Source organism: Salvelinus sp. IW2-2015, linkage group LG25, assembly GCF_002910315.2.
Source record: "Salvelinus sp. IW2-2015 linkage group LG25, ASM291031v2, whole genome shotgun sequence".
Lineage (NCBI taxonomy): Eukaryota > Metazoa > Chordata > Actinopteri > Salmoniformes > Salmonidae > Salvelinus > Salvelinus sp. IW2-2015.
Window position 1 is genome coordinate 375419 of NC_036865.1, and position 15069 is coordinate 390487.

General features: G+C 41.2%; 1 protein-coding gene across 1 annotated transcript in view; it reads right to left on the bottom strand.

Moving 5' to 3' along the window:
* The window catches only part of LOC139022965 (cadherin-23-like), a 251346-nt gene that overhangs the window by 30973 nt on the left and 205304 nt on the right, over positions 1-15069 (bottom strand). The window contains exon 6 of the mRNA XM_070434815.1: positions 9609-9687. Within this exon, the coding sequence (XP_070290916.1) occupies positions 9609-9687 (79 nt within the window). The remainder of the gene's footprint in view (positions 1-9608; positions 9688-15069) is intronic.

The window sequence follows — 15069 nt, forward strand, 5'->3', positions numbered from 1 at the left end:
TTGGTAGCGCCTCCATGTCTGGACCACTACGTTGAACCAAGGAACCCACACAGCAAACCTTTTTGCCACAGCGTCGCATTGATGTGCCATCCTGGCTGGAACTGCACTACTGAGGGCGTTCCACTTTGTGGGTTGAGACTCACGTCTCATGCCCTACCACTTACGAGTGAGAAGGCACCGCCAGCATTCTAAAAGTGACCAAACTAACATCATGCCAGGAAGCCAATAGAGACACTGAGAAGTGGTCATGTGCGTCACCACCTGCAGATTCACTCCTTTTTTTGGGGGTGTCTTGCGTAATTGCCGTATAATTTCCACCTTTTTGCTCTATTCCATTGAATGCGACAAAGGCATGATGAATAAATTGGATATTCAATCGAGTGTGTGCATAAGTGGACCAAGTTTGCATTCACAAGAACGTGTGATTGACTTGGGAGTTACAGTTGTCCGGTTGTTAAGTGTTCCTTTATTTTTTTTGAGCAGTGTATATAGTTGAGGAAAGTGCATTCTCTGCATTAATACAGTCCTCTCTTATCCATATTGAAATACCGGTTTAGCATCTCGACTGCGTGACTCATTTTATTGAGTTCGATTTTACATTTCAGATATGCCTTATTATGGGTGGCTATTGGCTGTAGGTACTAAACAGCATAATCAGCAGTAACATACCTCTACCGTCAATATTAAGAGATGAAGATGTAACATACTTGTGCAATTTCTGTACAATGTTTGTGAGCAAGAACAGGCTACGGTCAGAAAGAACATGCTTTCCATCTGATCCTTGCCACTCCGTTACAAGTAGGCCATATGATTCTGCTTGCTCTGGCGTCCAGCAGAAGTCGACATGATATATCCCTATGATATTGGCCGCTAACATGAATTACTATCAGCTCCAAATGCAGGTGTAAATACGCAGTTGATTTCCTGTGGCCTATCTTAGCGTTTTTGAAAAAGCATAATTGTTCATGGAGCTGTAATGATGGGCTTCATTTATTGCATGTGGAGAAAGTCACGGAATGGTTTGCGTGTTTACTCATCAGATTCTGCTGCTTTATTCCTGTTCTAGTAGGCCTAATAATTGCACAACGAGTCTGTGCAGACAAAACATCGTTGGGGTCGCCCTGCCAGCCCCACACCGTCTCTCTCCTCTCTCTCTTCTTCTCTTACCATTGTGAGTCAAGAGGTTAAAGAACCGGGACCCAGCACACAAACCACATGACTCGGTTGCAGTCAATACAACAACAAAACATCAAAGTAGGTCTCTGTAGCATATTCAAGGCACAATACAGACGGGTGGAAATGACTCCTCATCCTTTTCCTTACGACATTTCATATTCAGCTGCAGTACATACTGTACAGTACAGGAAGGGAGTTGAAAAGAAAGTTCTGTTTGAGAGTGTCTGTATTTCTGTGGGATACAAAGAGTCGGAGCACATCACAGCAGACGTCCCAAACACGCACGCACGCACCACACACAACACAAACACCCTTACTGCCCCAACTCCTGTGTGTGTTGGTTTAGCAGACTTGTCTTATTCTCTGTCTACTGGAAGAGTGAGGTATTGTAACAGAACTTGTGGGGTTTAAAACAGAGATTAACTCATGGAGGTATATACATTTGTCCCCCAAAAAATGGTTATTTGCAGTGTCCGTTGCAAAATGTTTGCTACAGGTCCAAAACCCAGATGGAGGAGACAATGGTAGCCAAACTCCCTGATGTACAGTATGATCTTGATTGATCATATTAAAATACTTTGAACTTATTATATATTATATATTTTAATGTTCTGCACAGTTGCACTGGAACAGAGATGATAGTTTACAGACTATTCTATTATTCTATTGCATATATTATAATGAAACCATTGATTGCCTATGTGTTTGGATTAGGCTTGTGTAGTATTCTCTAAGATTATCATCATCATAGCTGATTGATTTTGAGTGTCTGTGTGTATGTGTGTGATGGGGATTGATTAAACTGATTGATTGTGTCTGACAGACCTGAAAGAGATGGTGTAGGCCAATGCCCCTCGGTCTCCCCAGATACCTGGTCAATGGCTTTATCTGTGCGCACCTCATAGCCCAGTGGACACACACAAACACACAGGCATACAGACAGGCATGAACACAGGTATACACGAACAATAAAATACATGAAGAAAGATGTTATAGAGAACACTGCCACTACGAGAAACTCAGTACGCATCACGTACACAGTAGACACAACCCCCCCCCCCCCCCATTAATATGCCTTTCCGCCCAATATCCCTGAGCCATTACGCACTTAAAAACAAGAAAATGTCTCGCTGCCACAAAATACTAATACATCATCACAAAGCAACAATGGACTGGCCTTTTTCGCTATTGCCTTAATTTCTCTCCTAGTTGTTTCAAAACTCTACAGCTGAGCAGATAAGGCGTGCAAGTCATGACAACAAAAAGTGTAGAGAACGATAAGAAAGAGAGAGGTTCAGAAATAAGCGATTTGAAAAGTCTGTTGATCCGCGTGAGCTTTTCTTCGGCTCTCCGCGCCTCCATATCAGAACAACGAGGTGGCTTGGTGCTAATAAAGTCTCTCAGTTCTCGCCATCCGTCTCTGCTCCCTTTCCCTCTCTCTCGCGTACACTACTTCCAAGCTGCGGCATGAGAACAGCCCCCTCCCTCTCTTGTCTTCCACCCCCCTCCGTCCTTTCCTATTACCTCCCATTGATCCCACAAATGTGTCTGAGCCGTGTTTATGCTACAACTTCTGCCACCAAGCATCTCCCGTAACAATTGACCAACACAGCAGAATCAATTATACAGCTCTTTTAGAGGGGAGCGACTCACCTAGCGAACAGAGAGAGAGAGGAGGAGAGCAGAGAACTACAGAACAAAAGGGAGAAGAGGAGAGGGCGACGAAGGAGATGGGAAGATGGGGCGAGTGGACAGACAGGGAGCAGAGACACTGTTCGCAAAGGAAATGTGAGCGATGAGGAGAAAGAGAGCGTGAAGTAATTATGAGCAATATTCTCCTGCCATTCTCACCACATATGTCATGTCAATCAACCGGCATTTAAAAACTCCCCTCACCCCTCCACTACCTACTCTCTTCTCTCTGTCGTGACCACTAACGTATCATAACTTTCAACCATAACTCTCTTCTTCATCCTCACTGTACAAACCAGATAATTACCTCTCCATCCCTCGGTCTATCACCCTAATCCCGACATACTACTTAGCTAACCTCCCCTCCAAAAGTCCCATTCTACCATTTCAGGCTCAGTGGTTTTGACAGACCAACACTTGTTTGTCCCAGAAAGGGTTTAAATGTCAATTCTGACAACAGGAAGATCCAAAACAAAGCAGCCACAAACTTCACGGCCCTGCGCTGTTCTTTGACAAAGACTTTTCTCTACTCAACCCATCTCCATCAAAGTTTTGCTACAGATGGCAGGATGGGTTAGCAGAAACAAGCAAAGCACCAGAAAGACAGGAAGGAGCCGAGACGAGGAGGGGCAGGTGAGGATGGAGAAAAGGGAAAGAGAGGGATTGGGGGGAGGAATGATAAAAGGGCAGAGGAGAGAGAAAGACAAGACGAAGAAACACGAGAGGGATGGAGGAGAAGAAAGAAAGAGAAGAGATGGCATCTTGAGAAAATGACCTATCGACAGAGGCATACATGTTTGAAATCCTTTTTACGTTGTTAAATATACACGGCCTGTGAGACAGTTGACACCACTACAATCAGGCAATCAGAGCCCCGCCGCTAATCACAAGGCAAACACTGTGTGGTTGGTATTGGGGTGTGAGGTGTTCTATACAACTTGAGAATGCGATGATTTTCAAGACTACAAATGAGCTGATTCCTGATCTCCCGTACTCACCATTTATTTAATTGCCATTGATGACGTGAACTGATGACAGAGATTACAACATTGGAATTGGAGGAAGATATTGCCTGCGAGCGGAACATGAACACGTCATGGAAATAGTGAAAGAGAACATTATATGCAGAGGTGAGAATCAGACGCTAATTGCAACAACAACTTTAGAATGGTTGGAATTGGTGAAATAATGGACAGTTATGATGCACACGTATCTGAGAGAGTAGAAGCCGATATACAGAACTGATTAGAAATTTTGCTCTTAGAAATGACATTTGATGAGGCAACAATTGTGCCTTACACTCTTCTTGTGGGTAAATGCAATACTACGCTGCCTTGCGACAAGCACAGGACAGTGCAAGAATAAGACGATATGGGATATTGATGGAAAAACTGAAAGGACACTTTTTCACCAAACATCACCTAGTTATGATGAAAGGTTTGACAGAAGAAATCAGGAGATGGGAAAATCAGGACAATGTTGTTGTTTGCTGCTGCATTAAGTAACTATCAGAGCACTGTGAGTTTAATGATGTTTTAAATGACACCATTAGAGACAGACTAGTATGTGGGCTACGGGGTGAAATTACAAAAAGATCTTGACTGAAAGAATCTACCTTGGCAAAGAATTTAAAGTCGTGTGTCCATGGAAACTAGGCTCCTTAAGAGCTTAGCAGATTTGAGTTCACAGGATAGAGACTGCGGTAAAAGGTCACATCGAACGAGCCGGCATACATTTTGTGTGTGTAATGGTGGAAAATACAATTGCATTACTATTACACCATTCTTACGTCAGACAGGCCAACTAATTAAGATTAGCATCACCGAGGTCACAGTAAATAACAAACTGAAAAGCTTGCCAAAGTAATAAAGGAGACTATGCATCACTACTGGGACATTCGGTGGCTAGAGAAAATCACACTGGACGGGCCTTGCATTATGGGTAGTAATGGCAGCATGGAGAAACAGGCCTTGCCTTAATCGTAAATAAATTGTCGCGGAGAAAGAGAGGTACTCAAGGTGTCAGCGTGGTAAGTTGGTCATCTGTATTTATATGAAAGTGGAAAACTTTCAAATACAAAAAAAAAACAAAGTTGAAAAACCGAAACAAGTTCTTATCTTTTGGTTGCAGACACACCCAAAGACTTGAAATAACCACCACAAAACCCAACAGAAAACAGGCTACCTAAATATGGTTCCCAATCAGGGACAACGTATTGACAGCTGCCTTCTGTTTGAGAACCATATCAGGCCAAACAAGAATTAGACAGAATCAGTAGAAAAACTTAACATTAGACAACCGAACCCAACTCACGCAGCTGACCATACTAAAAACAAAACGACAAAACAAAGGAACTAAGGTCAGAACGTGACCAATAAACATGGAGAAGTCTTTAATGAGAGCTAGTGGTAGCATGAAATACTTATAGTGAAGATTCGCATATACCAGATAGCAACCAAAGTTCTCTGAGAAGCGCGACCTATTACTTACTGCTATTCACGCAAAAAGTTTAGTCAAGAACAAATTACTGGAGCGGGTCAGCGTGAGTGGAAAGCGGTACACCGTCGTACCACTCCTAAGAAGAATCTGTGGAATCAGAATATGCTGGAGACTTTAAAGTCACAGTTAAGCCCTGTTGTTATCTGCTAACACCACAGATCCAACGTTCGGAAGCTTACTGGGGGTCAATGTCCCCAAATGCGACCTCTTGCAAGTATTATTTTTCCCCTAACTCTACCACCCCTTCGCCTAATCGGTACCACTAATGGACAACAATATTAGGGTTCCATTCCAGCTATGAATACATACAATTTCACGAACAGTATTATTTTACATTAGTTATCTTTATTTGTTTTTAGTCCAGCCTTCAGAGCTACCTCAAACCCCCCGTCTATCTCTAAAGAGCCATCCTGTTTTGATTTCTAGCTGTCATATAGTTTTCCCTGTTGTTGTTTGATGTTCCACAAAAGTTCTGACCTTTTTTATATCATAGTCACAGATGTTAAATTAATTAAACACCTTTGCAAGAGTATTATATATTATTGATTGATTGACTGTTGATGTTTAAAATCACCCAGCAGTGCTGTTGTGCAGAGTAGCTCCAAGTAAATGTTTGTCGAATTTTTCAACCATTCTGAACCTGTGGATTCTAAAACAGGCTTCATATGGGCAGTACCAAAACAAGTGATCTAATGATTCTTGTCTCTTCACAGCCCATTTTCCAGAGCTGGGATGGGTTATGTTCCCCCATATAACATTCTATTTGGTTGCAGATTGTATAATACATTTAAATGGAAAAAACTCTGTTGAATTCTGGCGTCATTTTGTAATCCAGTTCAAAACATGTGCCATGGAATCCGGTTACATCGAAGATCTCTCCCAACGTTTATTTTCAACATGTATTGTGCAGCTGTCAAATTTATTGGTCCTTAAATGAAACTGGTATACCTTTTTTATATTTGTTCACCAATTTCTTAGGCCAATCTTGGTCTTTAATGCGGGCCGGCGAAATGTTCCTTAACCCTCTCCCTTTCACTTACCTCAAAATTTTTGGGTAATGCGCTCAATCAGGTTGATTGTTTTTTTTGATAGAGCAGACATTTTCCATATAGTTTTATCTACAGGGTGACATAATCTCCACCAGTTTCTTATTCTATGATTTTTGTAATTTTTTTTGTAATACATTTTTTTCATTAATTAGTATATTTTTCATTTAACCATTAATTTGTCTATCACTATTTGTCATGTTACTTTTCTGGGGTTACTGAAATTACAACTAGTTTTTCCATTGCTTGTTTTAAAAAGAAGCTTTATTTTGGATATTATTTTAATTTTCAAAATAACTAAACAGTGAGAGTTGTGTCTGAATGAACGAAAAAGGCAATTCTTGACATTGGGAGGAGCATCTTAACTAATCTGCCATAGAACCTGTTTCGAATTTAAGTACTATTTTGTATGACTTGAAGCCTTATGAGAGGGCCAATGCTTTAATATTTATTCATATCTGCACTTCCGGACATCAATATTCATTATATTAAATAGGCTGTTTAAATTTGCTGGCTTGCCGTTCCAATAAAGTGAAAATCTTTGATTGGCATATAAATATTTTCTCTTTGATACAAGTCTTTAGTGTAGGCACGGCGCCCATACAGTAAATTAAGCAAAACTGAGACAATGACACAAAAACATGAATCGTATTGGTGCTCTCTTTCCACAAACTAGGTCACTTGTCCTCCTTCTCACCATAGCAAAATTGTATCCTACATTTTGGCTACTAACTTTCCTTTAACAACTGCTATCTTTAGGCCGAGGATACCCTGTAATTTCTTTCTTCGGCGCATACAATATTCGAGCTCATGTCTAAACCGTTCACCGTGGAACTCCTCAGCCGCCACATGCTTTTTCCAGTCTCTGCCCACATCATGTTCCTACAGGACCTTGAGCGTCAGGGCTTTGGGATGGCCACTCAAAATACCTACTAACTGTTGTCCATGAAAGCCATTACTTTGCCACCAACTTCGTGGAAGTATGCTTGGGGCCCAAAGTCCATTTGGACAGACCATTCTTGTGACCAAGCTTTAACTTCCTGACCTGATGTCGTTGAAGACCAGCTTGCTTCATATATCCACAAACTATTCATTCTTCCTTTTATGAACATCTATTTGGAATGCACCACAGTCCCTCCTGGCCAGCGCACACCCACAACATGATCGCTGCTCACGCCCCATGCTTCAACGGGCCTGGAGATCGGTGTTCTCTCCTGCTTGCCAAACGCTTTACCCTATTTTCCTCCCAAACCATAAACAATGATCTAGGCCAAACAGCATTCTATTTTTTGTTTCATCCAGACCAGAGGACATTTCTCACAACAACAGTATCGATATCTTTTTCCAATGTTGCTACCCGCTTGCAACCGTAGTCTTAGTTTTAGAGCAGGTGTTCTTCTTGCTGAGCGGCCTTTCTAAATTTGAGAGGTCATACGGACACGGACGTATGCCGCGCAGCTGAGAGCCGAGTGCACCAAATCACACAGCCTTTGTCACAGGGTTGTGACAGCTAAAAAATACACTGTCCGGGTGTTGTCGCCGATCATGCTCTCCCCATTGAGTAGACTGTATCACAGGGACTTTTACTACGATCTATTGCTCTCTATATTTCTATTCATTTACTGTACGATATGTATCCTCCGTTTTTTCTCATTAGTTGAATCTCATCGTAGTATGTGTCCTGCTGTAAACTAGCGATACTGATCTGCTCTTACTTTTGTAATATATAGTTGAGGAAAGTGCATTCTCTGCATTAATACAGTCCTCTCTTATCCATATGAAATACCGTTTAGCATTCGACTGCTGACTCATTTTATTGATCATTTTCACATTTCAGATATGCCTAATTTGGGTGGCTATTGGCTGTAGGTCTAAAGGTAATCAGCAGTAACATACCTCTACCGTCAATATTAAGAGATGAAGATGTAACATATTCTGGCAATTTCTGTACAATGTTTGTGAGCAAGAACAGGGCTACGGTGCAGAAAGAACATGCTTTCCATCTGATCCTGCAACCTCCGTTACAAGTAGGCCATATGATTCTGCTTGCTCTGGACTCCAGCYAAGTGACATGATATATCCCTAGTTGATATTGGCCGCTAACATGAATTACTATCAGCTCCAAATGCAGGTGTAAAACGCAGTTGATTTCTGTGGCCTATCTTGCGTTTTGAAAAAGCATAATTGTTCATGAGTGTAATGATGGGCTTCATTTATTGCATGTGGACAAGTGCGGAGGTTGCGTGTTTACTCATCAGATTCTGCTGCTTTATCCTGTTCTAGTAGGCCTAATAATTGCACAACGAGTCTGTGCAGAACAAAACATGTTGGGGTCGCCCTGCCACCCCCACACCTCTCTCTCCCTCTCTCTTCTTCTCCTTCCATTGTGGTCTAAGAGGTTAAAGAACCGGGACCCAGCCACCAAACCCCACATGACTCGGTTTGAGTCATAKAACAACAAAACATAAAGTAGGTCTCTTAGCATATCAGCACAATACAGACGGGTGGAAATGATCCTCATCCTTTCCTTACGACATTTCATATTCAGCTGCAGTACATACTGTACAGTACATGGAAGGGAGTTGAAGAAAGTTCTGTTTGAAGTGTCTGTATTTTGTGGGATACAAAGAGATGGAGCACATCACAGAGGACGTCCCAAACACGCACGCACGCACGCACACACACAAACAAACACCCTTACTGCCCCAACTCCTGTGTGTTGGTTTACAGGACATTGTTTKTTTTCTGTCTAACTGGAGTGAGGTATTGTAACAGAACTTGTGGGGTTTAAAACAGAGTTAAACATGGAGGTATAWACATTTGTCCCCCAAAAAATAGTTATTTGCAGTGTCCGTTGCAAAATGTTTTGCTACAGTGTCCAAAACCCAGATGGAGGAGACATGGTAGCCAAACTCCCTGATGTACAGTATGATCTTGATTGATCATATTAATATTTAGACTTATTTATATTTATATATTTAATGTTCTGCACAGTTGCACTGAACAGAGATTGATAGTTTACAGACTATTCTATTATTCTATTGCATTATTATATGAAACCATTGATTGCTATGTGTTTGGATTAGGCTTGTGTAGTATTCTCTAAGATTATCATCATCATAGTGATTGATTTTGAGTGTCTGTGTGTATGTGTGTGATGGGGATTGATTAACTGATTGATTGTGTCTGACAGACCTGAGATGATGGTGTAGCCAATGCCCCTCGGTCTCCCCAGATCCTGGTCAATGGCTTTTATCTTGCGCACCTCATAGCCCTGTGGACACACACAAACACACAGGCATACAGACAGGCATGAACACAGGTATACACGCACATAAACATACAGAAGAAAGATGTTTAGAACACTGCCACACCGAGAAACTCAGTACGCATCACTGACACATAGCACAACCCCCCCCCCCCCACCACTAATGAACCATTTTCCGCCAATATCCTGAGCCATTACGCACTTAGAAAAACAAGAAAATGTCTGCTGCCACAAATATAATACATCATCACAAAGCACAAATGGACTGGCCTTTTTTGCATTGGCCTTATTTCTCTCCTGTTGGTTTCAAAACTCTACAGCTGAGCAGATAAGGCTGCAAGTCATGAAACAAAAAATGTAGAGAACGATAAAGAGAGAGGGTTCAGAAAAAGCGATTTTGAAAAAGTCTTTGATCCGCGAGCTTTCTCGGCCTCCGCGCCTCAATCAGACACCGGTGGCGGTGCTTAAAGTCTCTCTTCTCGCATCCTCTCTCTCCCTTTCCCTCTCTCTCGCTACCTCTTCCAAGCTGCGGCAGAGAACACCCCCTCCCTCTCTTTGTCTCCACCCCCCCCTCCTTCCTATTACCTCCCATTGATCCCACAAATGTGTCTGAGCCGTGTTTATGCTCCACTTCTGCCAAAGCATCTCCCGTCATTGACCAATTACAGCAGAATCAATTACAGCTCTTTTAGAGGGGAGCGATCACTACCAGAGAGACAGAGAGAGAGAGGCAGGGAGAGAGAGGGAGAGGGGAGAGAGGAAGATGGGGGGGTGGAGACAGGGAGAGAGACACTGTGAAAGGAAAGTGAGCGAGAGAGAAAGAGAGCTGAAGTAATATGAGCAATATTCTCCTGCTGTCCACACAATATGTTCAATCAACCGGCATTTAAACTCCCCTCACCCTCCTCCCTCCTTCRCTCTCTCTCTATTACTCACTCCCTCTCAGCTCAAACATATTCCCCKTCTCCTCTGTGTCTTCATCCCTTATCCCTGTACAATACTACCTTCCCTCCTCCCCCTCCCAAAATATACTCCCACTTCTACCATTTCAGCTCAGTGGTTTGACAGCCAAATTGTGTTTGTCCCAGAAAGGGTTTAAATGTCATTTCTGACAACAGAGATCCAAAACAACAGCCACAAACTCAGGCCCTGCGCTGTTCTTTGACAAAGACTTTTCTCTCTCAACCCATCATCAAAGTTTTGTACAGATGGCAGGTTGGTTAGCAGAAACAGAAAGACAGAAAGAGATGGAAGGAGAGAGAGAGAGAGAGAGAGACAGGGAGGGATGGAGAAAAAGGGAAAGAGAGGGATGGGGGGAGAATGAAAAAGGGACAGAGGGAGAGAGAAAGAAAGAGAGAACACGAGAGGGATGGAGAGAGAAAGAAAGAAAGAGATGGCATTTGAGAAATGACCTACGACAGGGCTACATGTTTGAAATCCTTTTACGTGTAAATATCAGCGGCCTTGAAGACAGTTGACACCCACTCAGGCAATCTAGCCCCGCAGCTTATCACAGGCAAACACTCGTGTGGTGTATTGGGGGTGTGAGGGTTCTATACATTGAGATGCGCATGTTCAAGACAAATGGCTGATTCCTGTCTCCCGTCTCACCATTATTTAATTGCCAGTGAGTGACGTGAATGAAGATCACATGATTGAGGAAGATATTGCTGCGGCGGAACATAACGTTGCCATGGTTGAGAACAATTTTGAGAGTGAGAATCAGACGCTAATTGAAAAACTTAAAATGGTTGGAATTGTTGAAAATAATGGACAGTTTGATGAAAGTATTGAGAAGTAGAGCTCATATACAGAATGATTAGAATATTTTGCTCTTGCAAATGACATTGATGAGGGCAAAATTGTGCCTACATTTCTTTGTGTAATGCAATACTACGCTGCCTGCGACAGCCAGACAGGCAAGATAAGACGTATGGGGATATTGTGGAAAAACTGAAAGGACACTTTTCACCAAAATCACTAGTTATTGATGAAAGGTTTGACAGAAGAAATCAGGAAGAGGGAAAATCAGTGACAATGTGTTGTTTGCTGCTGCATTAAGTAAACTATCAGAGCACTGTGAGTTTAATGATGTTTTAAATGACACCATTAGAGACAGACTAGTATGTGGGCTACGGAGTGAAATTACAAAAAAGAGTCTTGACTGAAAGTAATCTGACCTTGGCAAAGGCAATTGTAAAGTCAGTGTGTCCATGGAACTAGCTCCTTAAGAGGCTTAGCAGTTGAGTTCATCAGGATGAGACTGCGGTAAAAAGGGTCACATCGAACGAGCCTGCATACATTTTGTGTGTGTAATGTGGCTAAATACATTGCATTTACTATACACCCTTCTACAGTCAGACAGGCCAAGTAATAAGATGTAGGTATCACCGAGGTCACAGTTAAATTAACAAACTGAAAAGCTGCCACTCTAAGTAATAAAAGGAGACTATGCATCACTACTGGGACATTCGTGGCTAGAGAAAATCACACTGGACTGGCCTTCAATGGGTAGAATGGCACATGGAGAAACAGGCCTGCCCTTAATCGTAAATAAATTGTCGTCGGGAGAAAGAGAGGACCAAGGTGCAGCGTGGTAAGTGTTCATCTTATTTAATGAAAGTGAACACTTCAAAATACAAAAAAAACAAAGTGAAAACCGAAACAGTTCTATCTGGTGCAGACACACAAAGACTGAAAATAACCACCCACAAAACCCAACAGAAAACAGGCTACCTAAATATGGTTCCCAATCAGGGACAACGATTGACAGCTGCCTCTGATTGAGAACCATATCAGGCCAAACACAGAAATAGAAAATCATAGAAAAACTAACATAGACAACCGACCKAACTCACGCACTGACCATACTAAAACAAAAGACAAAACAAAGGAACTAAGGTCAGAACGTGACAATAAACATGGAGAAGTCTTTAATGGAGAGCTAGGTAGCATGAAATACATTATAGTGAAGCTTAGCATTATACCAGATAGCAAACCAAAGTTTCTGAAAGCGRGACCTATAACTTATGCTATCACGCAAAAAGTTTAGTCAAGAACAAAGTACTGGAGCCGGTCAGSGTGAGTGAATGGGTGACACCCATCGTACCACTCCTTAAGAAGAATGGTGGAATCAGAATATGTGGAGACTTTAAAGTCACAGTTAAGCCTGTGTTATCTGCTAACACACAGACAACGTTTTCGGCAAGCTTACCTGGGGGTCAAAAGTTCCCCAAAATCGARCTCTGCCAAGCCTATTTATTTTCCCCTAACTCTACCACCCCTCGCCTAATCGGAGTACACTAATGGACAACAATACTTAGGGTTCCACTTCCAGCTTATACATACATTTCACGAACAGTATATTTTACATTAGTTATCTTTATTTGTTTTTAGTCCCAGCCTTCAGCTACCCTCAAACCCTCCCATCTATCTCTAAAGACCATCCTGTTTTGATTTCTAGCTGTCATATAGTTTTCCACTGTGTTGTGATGTTTCACAAAAGTTCTGAACCTTTATATTATCATAGTTTATACAGATTGTAAATTAAAGTTAAACACCTTTGCAAAGAGTATTATTATATTATTGATTGATTGACTGTGATGTTTCAAATCACCCAGCAGTGCTGTTTGCAGAGTTAGCTCCAAGTAAATGTTGTAATTTTTCAACCATTTCTGAACCTGTGATCTAAAACAAGCTACATATGGGCAGTACCAAAACAAGTGATCTAATGATTCTGTCTCTTCACAGCCACATTTTCAGAGCTGGGATGGTTGTGWCCCCCATATAACATTCTATTGGTTGCAAGAATTTTGTATAATAATTTAAATGGAAAAACTCTGTTGAATTCTGGCGTCATTTTGTATATCAGTTCATAAACAATGTGCCATGGAATCGGTACATCGAAGATCTCCTCCCAACTATTTTTCAACATGTATTGGTGCAGCTGTCAAATTTTTGGTCCTTAAATGAAACTGGTATACTTTTTTATATTTCAATTTTCTTTAGCCAATCTTGGTCTTTAATGCAGGGCCGGCGGAAATGTTCCTTACCTTCTCCCCTTTCCACTTACCTCAAATTTTTGTGGTAATGGTGCAATCAGTTGATTGTTTTTTTGGATAGAGCAGACATTTCCATATAGTTTTTTATCTACATGTGTGACATAACTCCACCAGTTCTATTTATGATATTTTGTATATTTTTTTTGTAATACATTTTTTTCATTAATTAGTATATTTTCATTTAACCATAATATTTGTTATACTATTTGTCATGTCTTTTCTGGTGGATTAAACTGAAATTACAACTAGTTTTCCATTGCTTGTTTTAAAAATAGAGCTATTTTGGATATTATTTAATTTTCAAATAACRAAAAGTGAGAGGTTGTGTTCTGAATGAAGCGAAAAAGGCAATTCTTGAACATGGGGTGAGCCATTCTTACTAATCTGCCATAGAACCTGTTTGAATTTAAGTATATTTTTTGTATGACTGAAGCCTTTAGTGAGAGGGCCAATGCTTTAATATTTATTCATATCTGCACTCCGAAATCATATTCATTATATAAATAGGCCTGTTTAAATTTGTCTGGCTTGCCGTTCCAAATAAAGTGGAATATTTGTTGATAATATATATTTTTTAAACAAGTCTTTAGGTGTAGGCAGGGCCATAAGTAATTAAGAAAACTGAGAAATGACAAAAAAATGAATCAGGGTGCTTTTTCCACAAATAGGTATTGTCCTTTTCACSATAGCAAAATTGTATCTAATTTGGCTAACTTTCTTTAAAATGTATTGTAGGGAGATACTGTAATTTCTTTCTTTCGGGATACAAATATCGAGTATGTCCACTTCACCGTCGGACTCCTTGRYSMSKCATGCTTTTCAGTTCTGCCCACATATGTTCTACAGGATTGAGGTCAGGGCTTTGTGATGGCCACTCCAATACCTTGACTATGTTGTCCTGAAGCCATTTTGCCACAACTTTGGAAGTATGCTTGGGGCCAWTGTCCATTTGGAAGACCCATTTGTGACCAAGCTTTAACTTCCTGACTGATGTCTTGAGCAGTTGCTTCAATATATCCACAAACTTTTCTTTCCTTTTAATGACATCTATTTTGTGAAGTGCACCAGTCCCTCCTGCAGCAAAGCACCCCCACAACATGATGCTGTCACCCCCATGCTTCACACGCTGGATGTGTTCTTCTGCTTGCAAGCATTACCCTTTTTCCTCCAAACATAACAATGGTCATTATGGACAAACAGTTCTATTTTTGTTTCATCAGACCAGAGGACATTTCTCCAAAAAGTATGATATTTGTTTCCATGTGCAGTTGCAAACCGTAGTCTTAGTTTTAGAGCAGTAGCTTCTTCCTTGCTGAGCGCCTTTCAA